General features: G+C 34.0%; 1 protein-coding gene across 1 annotated transcript; it reads left to right on the forward strand.

The window, feature by feature from the left end:
- Positions 1–331: 331 nt before the first annotated feature.
- On the forward strand, positions 332–15,034 carry LOC126371985 (uncharacterized). The gene is made up of 5 exons (XM_050017481.1): positions 332–406; positions 840–1,271; positions 8,589–8,992; positions 14,275–14,425; positions 14,978–15,034. Exons 1-5 carry the CDS (start codon positions 332–334, stop codon positions 15,032–15,034), a joined length of 1,119 nt encoding a protein of 372 aa, XP_049873438.1.
- Positions 15,035–15,400: the final 366 nt, after the last annotated feature.

Here is a 15,400-nt window from a genome sequence, read left to right on the forward strand (position 1 = left end):
CATTCTGTAAATACGTCATAGAAATGCAATGCTTCATACCTACCTTATTACAAATTGTTTGCACGTAATTAGGTTAATGAGCTACAAATAGGCTTTTCTTATAATAGCCGTAATTTACTGATAACAATTAACTCTTCCTCATAATTAACCCTTTCATCAATTTCAAATATTTTTTGCAAAAATGCTCTCTTTGTAATTAACTAATGATTCTACTACACCTATATAAATCTTGTCATTTTGTTAAAGAAGTCATTTCAATCTTGAAGTTTGGCGTGAGCAGTGGTCCCTTAAATATTTTCGAGACATTTATAAAATATATTTTTTAACTATAATGGATCCCGCTTCGTACTGTGAACCAAATCTGACCATCGAAGATATTACATATCAAGTTTACAAATTTGAAGAGGTAAATATTTTTTATTTATATTAATGTCCCTATGTCCATAAGGCTAAGCACCCTCACGCCTGTTGTCTTAAATTTTGTACTGGGTGACAGCCCTCAGCGCTCCGCATTTGCCCGGTCAAGTAGTGAATGCCACATGTGACAAATCCACAAAAAGTTAAAAAAAAAATCATCGATATATGCCCGTACGGCTACCAGTACGTACTTGTACGATGTGTAAATGACATCGTAACGATTACTGAGGGGGCAATTCAGGTCATGATTCTGAGTTAAAATCGTGTGAAATTTTCCATCAGAAGAGTATGGAAATGAAAATATAAAAATAACACAACAAGTCATGATTTATTTAGCAAAAGAAATGCCATTCTGTATTTTAAATAAGTACTAAGTACTGAATCTAAAACAAACATTTGATTTCTCTGGTTTTCTTTTTCAGGCAGACCTATGGCTGGAAGCTCATGAGAAGCATTTGGAGCAGTCACCACCAACAGAAATGGAGTTTTACCCAGTACCACCAACACCGCAGTACCACCTTGTACCAGCCAAGAAACCTCAACAAGGCTCTACCTTAGCGACCCCGCTGTTTCGGCCGGAAATAAATCTAAAGTACCCGCCTTTTTCAAGACAATATCACCCCGCACCAACTCAGTACCACCCCGCATCAAATCAGTACCATCCCGCACCAAATCAGTACCATCCCGCACCAACTCAGTACCAACCCGTACCAACTCCATACAAGTCGCAGCTACCAAAACCTCAATATTCGCTGGTTCAACACAAATACCGGCCAATTCAACTCCCTGACGTCACCAAACCTCCCCCCATGTATAACATACCAGTTGCTGCTGTCGCCCCCGTGCAGTATGTGGTACCAGTGGTACCGCCACCTCACCGCATATCTCCTGTAAAAGTATTTTATAAAACATTCGTGTAAAATATTTGAAGTTGTTTTTAATTTTAAGTTTTGAATGTAAACTAGCCCTGATTTTCGTTTTCTGTGTATAATTTCCGTTTTCTTGTCAAAATACTTACTTCTTTATTTCTATTACCTCACATTGAGAATAAGTTTGCCTTTCTTCCACATTTCTGTTGTAAATATATTTAACTACTTAATTTTATATAACTTCCTTATTTTTAATGAATATTTAATCTTTAGATAATGTGATATAATAGTTTCATTGTTCTTGTACATCTTTAATTTTAAACTATATACTTTGATTTAGGGTTTAATTTTATGTAGTCATAGAAACAATGACTGTGTTATTACTATTTAGTTACTTTGATATGAATGTGTCTTATTCAAATATTAAATAAAAGTAATTTTCAATAAAAATCTGTACTGACTTCTTATTACATAATATTAACATCCTCAAACAATTCATTAATACACTCATAAATTCACACAAAATTTATATACCTTTTGTAAATTTGATTCAGAACTCTACAAAGTAAACAAAGCAAAACAAACACAAAAATAAAAAAATAACATAGAAAAAAATAATTAATTTTTGTTTATAATAACATAATTGTATACAAGCTGGCACTGAAAATAATTTAAAAAAAGCATTAAAATTTACATGAATTTTCCGACAGGAAATTCCACCTAATATCAATGCAGAATCATGGTCTGAATCAACCCCCTCAGTATTCGTTACGGTGTCACTAATACCCATAGCTACTTGTCTGGCTATCTGTATGTCAGTACATACGTCGTCACGTCACTTACACCCCGTACCAGTGTACGGGGTGTAAGTGACGTGACGACGTGACGAATACTGAAGGGGCTGATTTAGCTCATTAGTCTGAGTTAATATCAAGTGGAATTTTCGATCACTAAAGTATAGAATTGAAAATATTTAAAAAAACTTAAACAATGAAATTTTACTTTATATCAACGCAGAATCAAGGTCTGAATCATTCCTCTCAGTACTCGTTACGATGACACTAAAACCCTGTATATAAAAAAAAAACATCGTATTATGCAGGTGTTCTATGTGTCCGTCCAATAAATACCACGTTTGGTTTTATAAGCAACAAAGCTGAATCTTTTAAGATTCCTATTGTTTAAGAGTCACAAAGAATAACAAAAAGATAAATAAGCTTACGCCTAAAGGCTTTCGAACTAAAGGATATTAGCAAGAGCAGGTACTTAACTGGTATTAGTAAAACATGATCACATAGTTAACAATATTTGGCATTGTATTGTAATTTGTAAAGGAGTTAACTGATAACGCTGTAAAGAAATGAGAAGTAGTAACAAAAGTAGGTCGTATTTGTGAACGCCAGGAACGCGTATGTACGTAGTATAATATATTTTAATGAGTTATTCTAGATCAAAATAACTTTCAGATGACATATAGATCATTAGTGTTGGTGGTCTAGACGAAAAGGTTACCTGCATCAGATTCTAAGATCCAAAATATCATCTGAAGTACAGCTCTTTCAAAATAGCTGCCATAAAAGCAATTAATGCCCATTAAAAAACCTTTTAAATGAGAAACAGCTCCTTGGTGTAGGAGGTGGTATAATTTTGCTCATACAAAGTGTGGTTTTATTAGGCCATGTACCTAAATGACATGTGATTGGATGTTGCATATATTCTGAAGCACAAATGCGTAAATGCGTACTAAAAATTGGCATAGGTTCCAGAAGGTTAATTGTAGCCGTTAACGAGATATCGATACCGGCGGTTCTGACGTCAGGATAGCCGGTGTATGAAATATAGAATTTAGCGCTCAAAGCTTTTAACTATAAATGTTTGTAATCTTAGTACATTGCAGTACAAAATTCGCAGAATATTTCTGCTTAATATTTTATTTTATTTAGTTAAAATTATGTGATACTACATAGGCGGTCCTGACGTTTACCTAATTTTCCTATATTCAATGGTGGCTAAGACCGTAAATCCGATACTGCGTAATTGTAAGCCTTTTTGTTATTTCTAAGAACACATTTACCGATGAGATTACCTGCACAAAACAATGTTCACAATTTTACCGAAAAAGCCGCCGACTTCATCAGCTAATTACCTACTTCAATCCTTTTACTATTATGTATAAAAAAACAACTAACAACTAAAAAGCGGTACCAATCTATTACCTGTGATATTGATATTGACATTTCTAATAATACACCTATTTATCTTTACGTCTACCGTAATTTTTTTTTATGGTAGGTAAATATATGTTCTACTTCTTTGCATTTCGATGGCATTCAGATTTTTTTAGCCCAGTATTTTGCCACTCGGACAGCATGTTTGTATGTATATATGTCTGTTTGTCCACACATTTCTTACAAAATTGTATGACTATGATTATTTTCCTGTCTTTATTAAAAAAAAATGCAAATTTCGTCAAAATCAGCTTTGTGGTTTTAAAGTTTGTTCAAAAAATAATTTCTATGGGACTTCAACAATTAACTCGTTGATGTTTTTTGTATGAAGAAAGCCAATAAGGGCTAAATATAGTGTTAGTGGGCAATATGAAGTCATTAGAAATAATTTAATAGTATAATTTGCATAAAAACTTTTTGTTCAATTATGTATCATTCAACAAGATAACACTGCAAGCTTGATTAAAATCGGTTTAATAGTTTTTATGTCACGGCCAAAGGCTTTTTGGCGGAATCGGGAACGGGACAGTTGCTTTCTTCATTGAATAATCTAAATTATTAATACGAAATTGTGTTTTGTGGTTAATGATCGCATTAATGTTAACAAATAATACTCAACCTTCAAAAATAGCCGATACTTTATTCCCAACCACCAACACCATGCTATTTACTCGAATCAATGTCAGTGTTGCCCTCTTTTTAACAATATTTTACCAGAAATCTTCCAAAATTAATAGTATAACAATCCATATTAAAATAAAGATATTAGTATTTTCGAAATATAGAAATAATAATAAAATTTCAATTTAAAATAAATTGTAAAATTACAGAAAATCTAAACGTCAAACCAAAAATTTTATGATTGACATGTGTTGCCGCTAACATTAAGTTAATCATAAAACATTCGCGACAGTGATATTATATAGGAATATTCAATAAACAAAGTGTATCTATCAATTTTCGCTTCGTGCCAACACGTCGCTTCATAACTTGTAAGCTTATGCGGACTTTTTGAGATTATTCGTTTGGGGTTCGCAGTACGAGTCTGCTCCAAAGGTGGGGGCTTAGGTTTCATCATTTTGCAATATTGCTTGCATGACATTATTTTCATTACTGTCCGATTTGACATTTTATTTGATTTCTAAAGAAGTTATTGTGAATCTCGTATTTTATATTCATTTACCAATTAATTCAGGCAGGTACCTTCTCTATACTTAAAGGTTGTGTAAATAAAAATTTGAAAAGATTACTTAGAAAATACATTTATTTATCATTTATAAAGCACTTTACATCAGAATCATTGAGAAATATTACAAATAGACATAACTTATTTAACAACTTAAGACTAAAGGGAAAAGTACTTAATAATAACATTATTTTAACTTGTAAACTAATTTTATAGCAGAGACGCGAGGAGGCACTGAAAGTACTGGTGTTATGTATTGTAAGGGGGCGTCATCGGGGTCTGGTTTGAGAACTGCGGGGGGAGGTGGGTTGGGTTCAGGGACGGGGGGTATTGCAGTGACGTCACGGAGGGGGGTCGGTTGGTAGCGTTGTAGCACTGGCCGATACCGCGAGGTAAATACGGGATACCTTAAGATCACTCGATTCTGACGTTGTGTAGCTGATTGCCGGGGGCGCGATGATCTTGCCAGCTTGAAGTGTCGATCGTGATTTTTCAGCCATCTGTCTACCTGAAATAGAAAAAAAAATCAAATGGTTGTATAAGACATAAGCATCCGTCGCAAGATGAAATAAGTACCCACACCGCACCTAACTTTTTGCTATAGAGCTGTATCGCAGTCCATATTGGTAGAAAAAATGTCTCAAGAAATATACTTGTTTAACTCGCTGAGACGGCATGATAATGTAGCCAAAAAATAAACACAAGTAGCGTTTCCAAAGTGTTACAGAATAAAGAGTAAGGTCAGAGTGTCAGTCATTTTTAGATAAATTTTTCTTTTTTATTTCAAAATCATTTTTATTTTTTGAGTAACTAAATAAAAGTCCATGGAAAGAAAATCATTTAAAAGGACACTCACTACTTTTTCAAATCATAATTAAATGACATGAGTAAAACAAATATTCTAACAAAGATATAAGCACCAATTAGCCAGAACCAATGTAATAAATCGAACATACATAAATAAAGTCCATATTCCTATTTTGGTGACCTGAGCCACAAGTCAATTATAAAACCATAGAAAGAAACTCGTATTAATGATGAACTGCATGGTAAGAGATAATATTATACTCATGGTAAAAATAAATAATAACTATCAAATAAAATTAAATATTATTTGAGAAAAACTTACCACTAGCAATTTCTTGACGTAATTTTCAATATTTTTAAGGGTTTCTTCGCCATCGGAGTACACACCGGAATTCATTATAATAATAATATTATAATCTTCACTTTCAAAAAAATAATAAAATTCGTACAGCGCACTGTGTGTTCACACCAAAATGTAAAATTGGAATGACGCCAGTAATTACTCTCTACCCTTGTATAAGCTCAAGCGCATCAACCGCTGCACGGGTGTCGACCAATAGGAGCGCAGTACGCTATCTAGGTAGATAAAAGTCGTATGGCTATAGGTCGAAGCCAACGCCACGCACTACAGCAAGCTTGCGCGGCGGGGGCTGAATCATTAGTTCATAATTATTATTACATATAGAAACAACTTTTGAAAGTTATTTTAAGTAACGACTAACTTTACATCAAATAAATTGACATACTAATTGATATAGTTAATTGAAAGAAAAGTCAAAGTTGGTTAAAAAATCCGGGTGATGGGTAAAACGATTATTGTCAAAAAATTATTTACCTTCTAGCTTTCAAAACGTTATTAAAAATATAAGATTTTCATGGGGTCCGTTTAACGAATAATCAATAAAACGTTTTTATTGATGGTTCCTTTTTATTTTTTGTTAGATAGGCGAACTTATAAAGATTCAAAATCATGTTTATTCACCGTAATTATCATGGATAAACTTGCTAAAGGTCAATTTAACATTTTTCAATCTACAGCTTAACTAGACAAATATACGTAATCGTAATACCAGAATGTTGCCAAGTAAGCTTCTCATAAGCTTAAAAGATATTTTCTGACGAATTCAATATGTTGTCTGGTATTTTATTTTAAAAATGAACGCAAAATTAGTAAGTAATTTAATTTTTCAGTTTTTCGGAAGCAGAGATACATTTTACGTACGAACATAATGTTTTCATAATTAAATCGACTTGAAATTGACAGTAAGTATCATAATTTCACAATCAGAGAGTACCGACAACGCAGATTATAAATAACGCTGTATATAATAGCGCTTATAATTATTAAAATATAATTACCACGTGTAAATATTTCATGATACTTTGTGCTTAATGTCGAGTAAGTAATGGATAAAAATGGATAAGCAAATGGAGCAGCCTACACCAAATGTCCTACTGAATACTTAACTTACATCATTTTGACTTTGGTGAAAGTTTCATAGGTATCGACTTTTTGAATCTTTTTGACTATTTAAACGAATACGTCTTTAAGTTCTGAGGTTTAAAATCCAATCTGGAAAATAAGCGCTATTAAATTAATAAAATAGTAACGCTATGAGTTTATTAAATAAAACATCATAAACATGAAAAAAAAAAAATCAATAAAAAAGTTAAAAAAGAACCTAGGTAGTAATAGTAGTAGTGTAGTATTCTAAAATACTTATCATTATCATCATTAATTTAATAGCTACGCTCTTGTCGATATATTGGTATACTGGTATGTTAGTGACATCGTAACAAAAACATTAAGGGATGATTCAGACCATTATTCCGAGTAGTTATCAAGTGGAATTTTCTGTCGCAATATCAACCAAAAATAATAAAAACCACTAAAATTGTTCATGTATTTTCTGACAGGAAATTCCACTTGATATCCATTCAAAATCATGGTCTGAATCATACCTCAACGTTTTAGTTACGATGCCACTAACACCCTGTATAAATTTTTACTCACCTTTCAAGTATTTTCATGTTAATATTACCACTATAGCTACAATATTATATCTCCTGGTCACGTAGGTCAGCAGGAAGAAATCTTGTAGGAGATAAGTCATCTTACTATCTGTTTCATTTGAATCTTTCTTTTGTTTCTTCTATTTGGCACAAATAAATAAATATAACGTACATACTTACTGAAAACATTACCGAAAGGTTTTATGAAAAGTTGTTCAATCTGTAAATACGTCATAGAAATGCAATGCTTCATACCTACCTTATTACAAATTGTTTGCACGTAATTAGGTTAATGAGCTACAAATAGGCTTTCTTTATAATAGCCGTAATTTACTGATAACAATTAACTCTTCCTCATAATTAACCCTTTCATCAATTTCAAATATTTTTTGCAATAATGCTCTCTTTGTAATTAACTAATGATTCTACTACACCTATATTAATCTTGTCATTTTGTTAAAGAAGTCATTTCAATCTTGAAGTTTGCGTGAGCAGTGGTCCCTTAAATTTTTTCGTGACATTTATAAAATATATTTTTTAACTATAATGGATCCCGCTTCGTACTATGAACCAAATCTGACCATCGAAGATATTATATATCAAGTTTACAAATTTGAACAGGTAAATATTTTTTATTTATAAATATTTTTTATTGTCCCTATCTCCATAAGGCTAAGCACCCTCACGCCTGTTGTCTTAAATTTTGTACTGGGTGACAGCCCTCAGCGCTCCGCATTTGCCCGGTCAAGTAGTGAATGCCACATGTGACAAATCCACAAAAAGTTAAATCAAAAAGGAACTCACCGATATGTGCCCGTACGGCTACCAGTACGTACTTGTACGATGTGTAAATGACATCGTAACGATTACTGAGGGGGGCAATTCAGGTCATGATTCTGAGTTAAAATCGTGTGAAATTTTCCATCAGAAGAGTATGGAAATGAAAATATAAAAATAACACAACAAGTCATGATTTATTTAGCAAAGGAAATGCCATTCTGTATTTTAAATAAGTACTAAGTACTGAATCTAAAACAAACATTTGATTTCTCTGGTCTTCTATTTCAGGCAGACCAATGGCTGGAAGCTCATGAGAAGCATTTGGAGCAGTCACCACCAACAGAAATGGAGTTTTACCCAGTACCACCAACACCGCAGTACCACCTTGTACCAGCCAAGAAACCTCAACAACGCTCTACCTTAGCGACCCCGCTGTTTCGGCCGGAAATAAATCTAAAGTACCCGCCTTTTTCAAGGCAATATCACCCCGCACCAACTCAGTACCACCCCGCACCAAATCAGTACCATCGCGCACCAACTCAGTACCAACCCGTACCAACTCCATACAAGTCGCAGCTACCAACACCTCAATATTCGCTGGTTCAACACAAATACTGCCCAATTCAACTCCCTGACGTCACCAAACCTCCCCCCATGTATAACATACCAGTTGCTGCTGTCGCCCCCGTGCAGTATGTGGTACCAGTGGTACCGCCACCTCACCGCATATCTCCTGTAAAAGTATTTTATAAAACATTTGTGTAAAATATTTGAAGTTATTTCTAATTTTAAGTTTTGAATGTAAACTAGCCCTGATTTTCGTTTTCTGTGTATAATTTCCGTTTTCTTGTCAAAATACTTACTTCTTTATTTCTATTACCTCACATTGAGAATAAGTTTGCCTTTCTTCCACATTTCTGTTGTAATTATAGTTAACTACTTAATTTTATCTAACTTCCTTATTTTTATTGAATATTTAATCTTTAGATAATGTGATATAATAGTTTCATTGTTCTTGTACATCTTTAATTTTAAACTATATACTTTGATTTAGGGTTTAATTTTAAGTAGTCATAGAAACAATTTATTATTACTATTTTAGTTACTAAGATATGAATGTGTCTTATTCAAATATTAAATAAAAGTAATTTTCAATAAAAATCTGTACTGACTTCTTATTACATAATATTAACATCCTCAAACAATTCATTAATACACTCATAAATTCACACAAATTTCATATGACTTTTGTTAATTTGATTCAGTATACTACAAAGTAAACAAATCAAAACAAACACAAAAATATCACAACAAAGAATTAACAAAGAAAAAATTAATCTTTGTATATTATATTTACATGATTGTATAAAGGCTGTTAGAGGCATCGTAATGAATACTTTGAGGGTTGATTCAAACTATGAATCTGAGATGATTTCAAGTGGGATTTTTCATCGAAAAATTATGGAACTGATAGTTAATTAAAAAAAGCATAAAAAATTTCCGACAGGAAATTCCACTTAATATCAACGCAAAACCATGTTGTGAATCAACCCCCCCAGTATTCGTTACGGTGTCACTAATACCCATAGCTACTTGTCTGGCTAACTGTATGTACTGTTACGGGGTGTAAGTGACGACGTAACGAATACTGAATGGGCTGATTTAGCTCATTAGTCTGAGTTAATAACAAGTGGACTTTTCGATCACTAAAGTATGGAATTGAAAATAATTAAAAAAACTTAAACAATGAAATTTCACTTAATATCAACGTAGAATCATGGTCTAAATCATTCCCCTCAGTATTCGTTACGATGTCCCTAAAACCCTGTATATACAAAGAGATATTTAAAAAAAAACATCGAATTATGCGGGTGTTCTAAGAGTCCATCCAATAAATACCACGTTTGATTTAATAAGCAACAAAGCTGAATCTTTTAAGATTCCTATTGTTTAATAGGCACAAAGAATAACAAAAAGATAATTAAGCTTACGCCACGGCTTTCGAACTAAAGGATATTTGCAGGAGCAGGTACCTAACTGGTATTTGCAAAACATGATCACATAGTTAACAATATTTGCCATTGTATTGTAATTTGTAAAGGAATTAACTGATAACGCTGTAAAGAAATGAGAAGTAGTATTTGTGAACGCCAGGAATGCGTTTGTAGTATCACATATTATAATGAGTTATTCTTAATCAAAATAAATTTCAAATTAGATTCTAAGATCCAGAAAATGTTCTGAAGTACAGCTCTTTCAAATAACTGTCATAAAAGCAATTAATGAGAAACGGCTCCTTGGTGAAGGAGGTGATATAATTTTGCTCATACAAAGTGTGATTTTTATTTGGCCATGTACCTAAATGACATGTTGATTGGATGTTGCATGTATTCTGAAGCACAAATGCGTATTAAAAATTGACATAGGTTCTAGAATATTAGTTGTAGCCGTAAACTAGATATAGAAATGTGCTGGCGGTTCTCACGTCAGGACGGCCAGTGTATGAGACCATAGCTTTTAGCGCTCAAAGCGTTTAACTGCAAATGTTTATATTCTGAGTACATTTCAGTACAATATTTGTACAATCTTTCTGCATACATTTTATTAAAATAATTATATGACAATACAGAGAGTGTCCTTACGTTGACGTTATTTTCCTCTATTCAATGGTAGCTAAGACCAAAAATCCGATTCTGCGTAATCTTAATCCTTTTTAATATTTCTTAAAATCACATTTATTAATGAGGTTACCTGTACAAAACAATGCTCACATTTTCACCGAAAAAACCGCCTACTTCATTAGCTAATTACGTACTTCAATCCTTTTACTATTATGTATAAGAAAAGTTACAACTTACAACTTAAAAGCGATACCTATCTATTGCCGGTGATATTGATATTCATATTTCTAATAATACATGTATTTATCTTTACGTCTACCGTCATTACTTATTTTCTAGTAGATAAATATATGTTTGATTGTCCACGCATTTCTCAGAAAATTGTATTACAATGATTATTTTCCTGTCCAACATAAAGAAAATTGCAAATTTCGTCAAAATCGGCTTTGTGGTTTTAAAGTTTGGTCACAAAGTAATTTGTATGGGACTTCAACAATTAACTCGTTTATGTTTTTTGTATAAAGAAAGCCCATAAGGGCTAAAAATAGTGTTAGTGCGCAATATGATGCCATTAGAAGTAATTTAATAGTAAGATTTGCATAAAAACTTTTTGTTCGATTTTGTATCATTCAACATAGATAACACTGCAAGCTTGATTAAAATCGGATTAATAGTTTTTATGTCACGGGCAAAGCCTTTTTGGCGGGAACGGGAACGGGACAGTTGCTTTCTTCATTGAATAATCTTAATTATTAATACGAAATGGTGTTTTGTGGTTAATGATCGCAATAAGTTAGTCATAAAACATTCGCGACAGTGTTATTATATCAGAATATTCAATAAACAAAGTATATCTATCTATTTTCGCTTCGTGCCAACAAGTAGCTTCATAAGTTGTAAGTTTATGCGGGATTTTTGAGTTAATTCGTTTAAAGTTTGCAGTAGGAGTCTGTTTCATCATTCATCGTCATCATCTTTCATCATTTCATTACTAATCAGGGGGTTTAAAAGGCAATATTGCTTTTTTAGATGAATTGCTTCGATGAGGCCCTTTAAACTCCCTGTTTTACTCGATTTCCCTGGTGTACGTAGAAACTTGGCTCAGTAACTAGACGTCATGATATTACCTGAGTTTATATTTAAAAAGCAAATTAAATAATCTTTTTTTTTCTAATACTATGTTCGAATCTAAATTTTGAAGTCGGCGTAAATATAAAGACCGTCACAATTTTAGAATCGTCGAAAGTTCCATTCCACCAGTTATCATAATGGAGAAATATAAGTAAGCTTAAAATTTAAAAAACCGACTACGGAAAAATCACCCTCTAAAATTAATGAAACAAGATAATAGGTATATTTCTCCAAATTTCTTTCAAATAGTGATAAATTTATTTTATTTTCTTGTTCTATACTTTTAAGAGGGTGATTTTTCCGTAGTCGGCTTGAAGTTTTTATACTGAGGTTTTTATTTATATTATTTTAAGGTCTTTAATATTAAGATAACATGCTTCCGATGCGTGTTTTATGATGCTTGATTTGGAGACATAAACTTTCCGGACGATATCTGATCACTTATATTGTTATCAATTTAACGTTATTATCGAGTAAATACAAGAAAACCCTCTCATTTGTTACCCAACACACTACCAAGAGATAAAAAATATTTATTTTGTCACTTTGTGCCTTCTAGAGAGCGCCACCATTTTAACAAGTGGTTTAGAAATTACATTGGAACAGACGTGCATACACACAAACAAACATACATACATACGTAGCGGTCCAACACATAACCCTCCTTTTTGCTTCGCCGCAGACTGGTAAAAATACCACGGTGAAGCATTTTTAGGGTTTGGTCATGAAGGTTGTTGATTGCGCCGCCGACTTCAGAATTTAGATTCTAACATTGAATGTAATAAAAACATATTTCATTTCTTTTATAAGACTGATTTCGAAGTCTTTTTAATTTTTCTATGCTAAATTATTTAATCGATTCACCATGGTAAGTTAGGTGGGTTTCATTACTGTCAAGTTAGGAGTTCATTTGCTTTGAAAGAAGCTATTGTAAATCTCGTATTTTGTATTCATTTACTAATTAATTCAGGCAGGTACCTACTCTATACTTAAATGTAGTGTAAATAAAAATATGATAAGATTACTTAGAAAATACGTTTATTTATCATTTACAAAGCAATTTACATCAGTATCGTGAAGAAATATTACAAATAGACATAATTTATTACACAACTTAAAATAACATTTTAAGTTGTGTAATAAATTATATAATAAATTATTACTTATTAATAACATTATTATAACTTATAAACTAATTTTATAGCAGAGACGTGAGGAGGCACTGGAAGTGGAGGTATCGTAAGGGGGTGTCATCGGGGTCTGGTTTGAGAACTGCGGGGGGAGGTTGTTTGGGTTCAGGGACGGGGGGTGGTGCAGTGACGTCACGGAGAGGGGTCGGTTGGTAGCGCTGTAGCACTGTCCGATACCGCGGGGTAGGTACGAGATACTTTAAGATCCCTCGTTTTTGACGTTGTGTAGCTGATTGCCGGGGGCGCGATAATCCTTCCAGCTTGAAGTATCGATTGTGAACTTTCAGCCATCTGTCTACCTGAAGTAGAAAAAAAAAATCAAATGGTTGTATAAAACATAAGCATCAGTCGCAAGATGAACTAAGTACCTACACCGCACCTAGCTTTTTGTTATGGAGCTGTATCGCCGTCCATAACGGTAGAAAAAATGTCTCAAGAAAGCCAAAAAATATAATTAAGTAGCTTTGTTTCCAAAGTGTTACTGAATAAGGAGAAAGGTCAGAGTGTCAATCATTTTTAGATAAATGAGTAACTAAATAAAAGTCCATGGAAAGAAGATAAAAGTCATTTAAAAGAACACTCACAAACTTTTCAAATCATAATTAAATGAGACATAAATAAAACAAATATTCTAACATTGATATAAGCACCAATTAGCCAGAACCCTTGTTATAAAACATACATACATAAATAAAGTCTATATTCCTATTTGGGATAAATAGCAATATATCATAATAATATTAAAAATATATAATTTATCTAACCATGCAGTTGCATGGTAAGAGAAAATATATTCATGGTAAAAATAAATAATAACTATCAAATAAAATTAAATATTATTTGAGAAAAACTTACCACTTGCAATTTCTTGACGTAACTTTCAATATTTTCAAGGGTTTCTTCGTCGTCGGAGTACACACCGGAATTCATTATAACAATAATATTATAATCTTCACTTTCAAAAAAATAATAAAATTCGTACAGCGCACTGTGTGTCCACACCAAAATGCAAAATTGGAATGACGCCAGTAGGTGGTTGCTTCTTCACAAGGGCTTCGCCCGCGACGGGGAGACGCCCTCGGGGCTATGCCCCCTTGGCGTGGTCGCACTCGCCGCCCGCGAAAGCGGGCGTGGCACGGGGGTGGGACACGGCGGGCGAGATCGCCCCTCCGTGAGCCCGATGGTGTGTCAGTCCGTGGAGCCGCTAGCGAGGTCGAGCCCACCGGGTGATTCCCCGTTGGGGGAGGCCCAGTGAGCGCCCGTCAGCTAGCGGTGGTGTCAGGTCCGGTGAGCTGCTCCGTTGCCGGGGCAGCTGGTGTCGAGTCGGCTGGAGGGGGGGAGAGGACTGCGTCAACTCATCCCCCGGGGGGTGGCCACGATCCTAACTACTCGACGGGGAGTAGTGGATGTGGGCAGCCCCTGTCCAGTCCGGTAGTTGTGGTCAGTGCCCACCGGTGATTTGGCCCAGCAGTGAAGCCAGGCCTCCCACGATGATGGGCACTGGGTCAGTCCTAGAGCGGATGGCGGCTAGGATCTTGTGGAGCAGCTGTATAGTCTGCTCCAGCACTTCCAGCTTCTCGCTGGAGGGAGCTGGGGGTGCCTCCGCTCGGGGCCTCGCCACGCCAGTAATTACTCTCCACCCTTATATAAGCTTAAGCGCATCAATCGCTGCACGGGTGTCGACCAATAGAAGCGTAGTACGCTATTTACGTAGATAAAAGTCGTATGGCTGTAGGTCGAAGCCAACGCCACGCACTACAGCAAGCTTGCGCGGCGGGGGCTGAATCATTAGTTCATAATAAAATTATTATTACAAATAGAAACAAGTTTTGAAGGTATTTTAAGTAACGACTAATTTTACATAAAATAAATTGACATACTAATTGATTGATTATCTATTTTAATTCATTAATAAGTTAAATAGAAAAAAGTAAAAGCTTCTGTTTCCTTTGATCTGTCTTTATTAAGTCTTTTTAATTTATCTTCTTAATTTATCTTTAAATTTCGATGTAGGATACTACGGGTACATATTTCATAATAACATTTAATTAAGGTAAATATGACGATGGTGGACGTGTGATTAGTAAATAGGTATATCTTTTTACATAATGACACTTTCTCACTTACGAAAGAATGTATTACTTATAACGTCGATAGC

The sequence above is a fragment of the Pectinophora gossypiella genome, chromosome 13, assembly GCF_024362695.1.
Source record: "Pectinophora gossypiella chromosome 13, ilPecGoss1.1, whole genome shotgun sequence".
Classification (NCBI taxonomy): domain Eukaryota; kingdom Metazoa; phylum Arthropoda; class Insecta; order Lepidoptera; family Gelechiidae; genus Pectinophora; species Pectinophora gossypiella.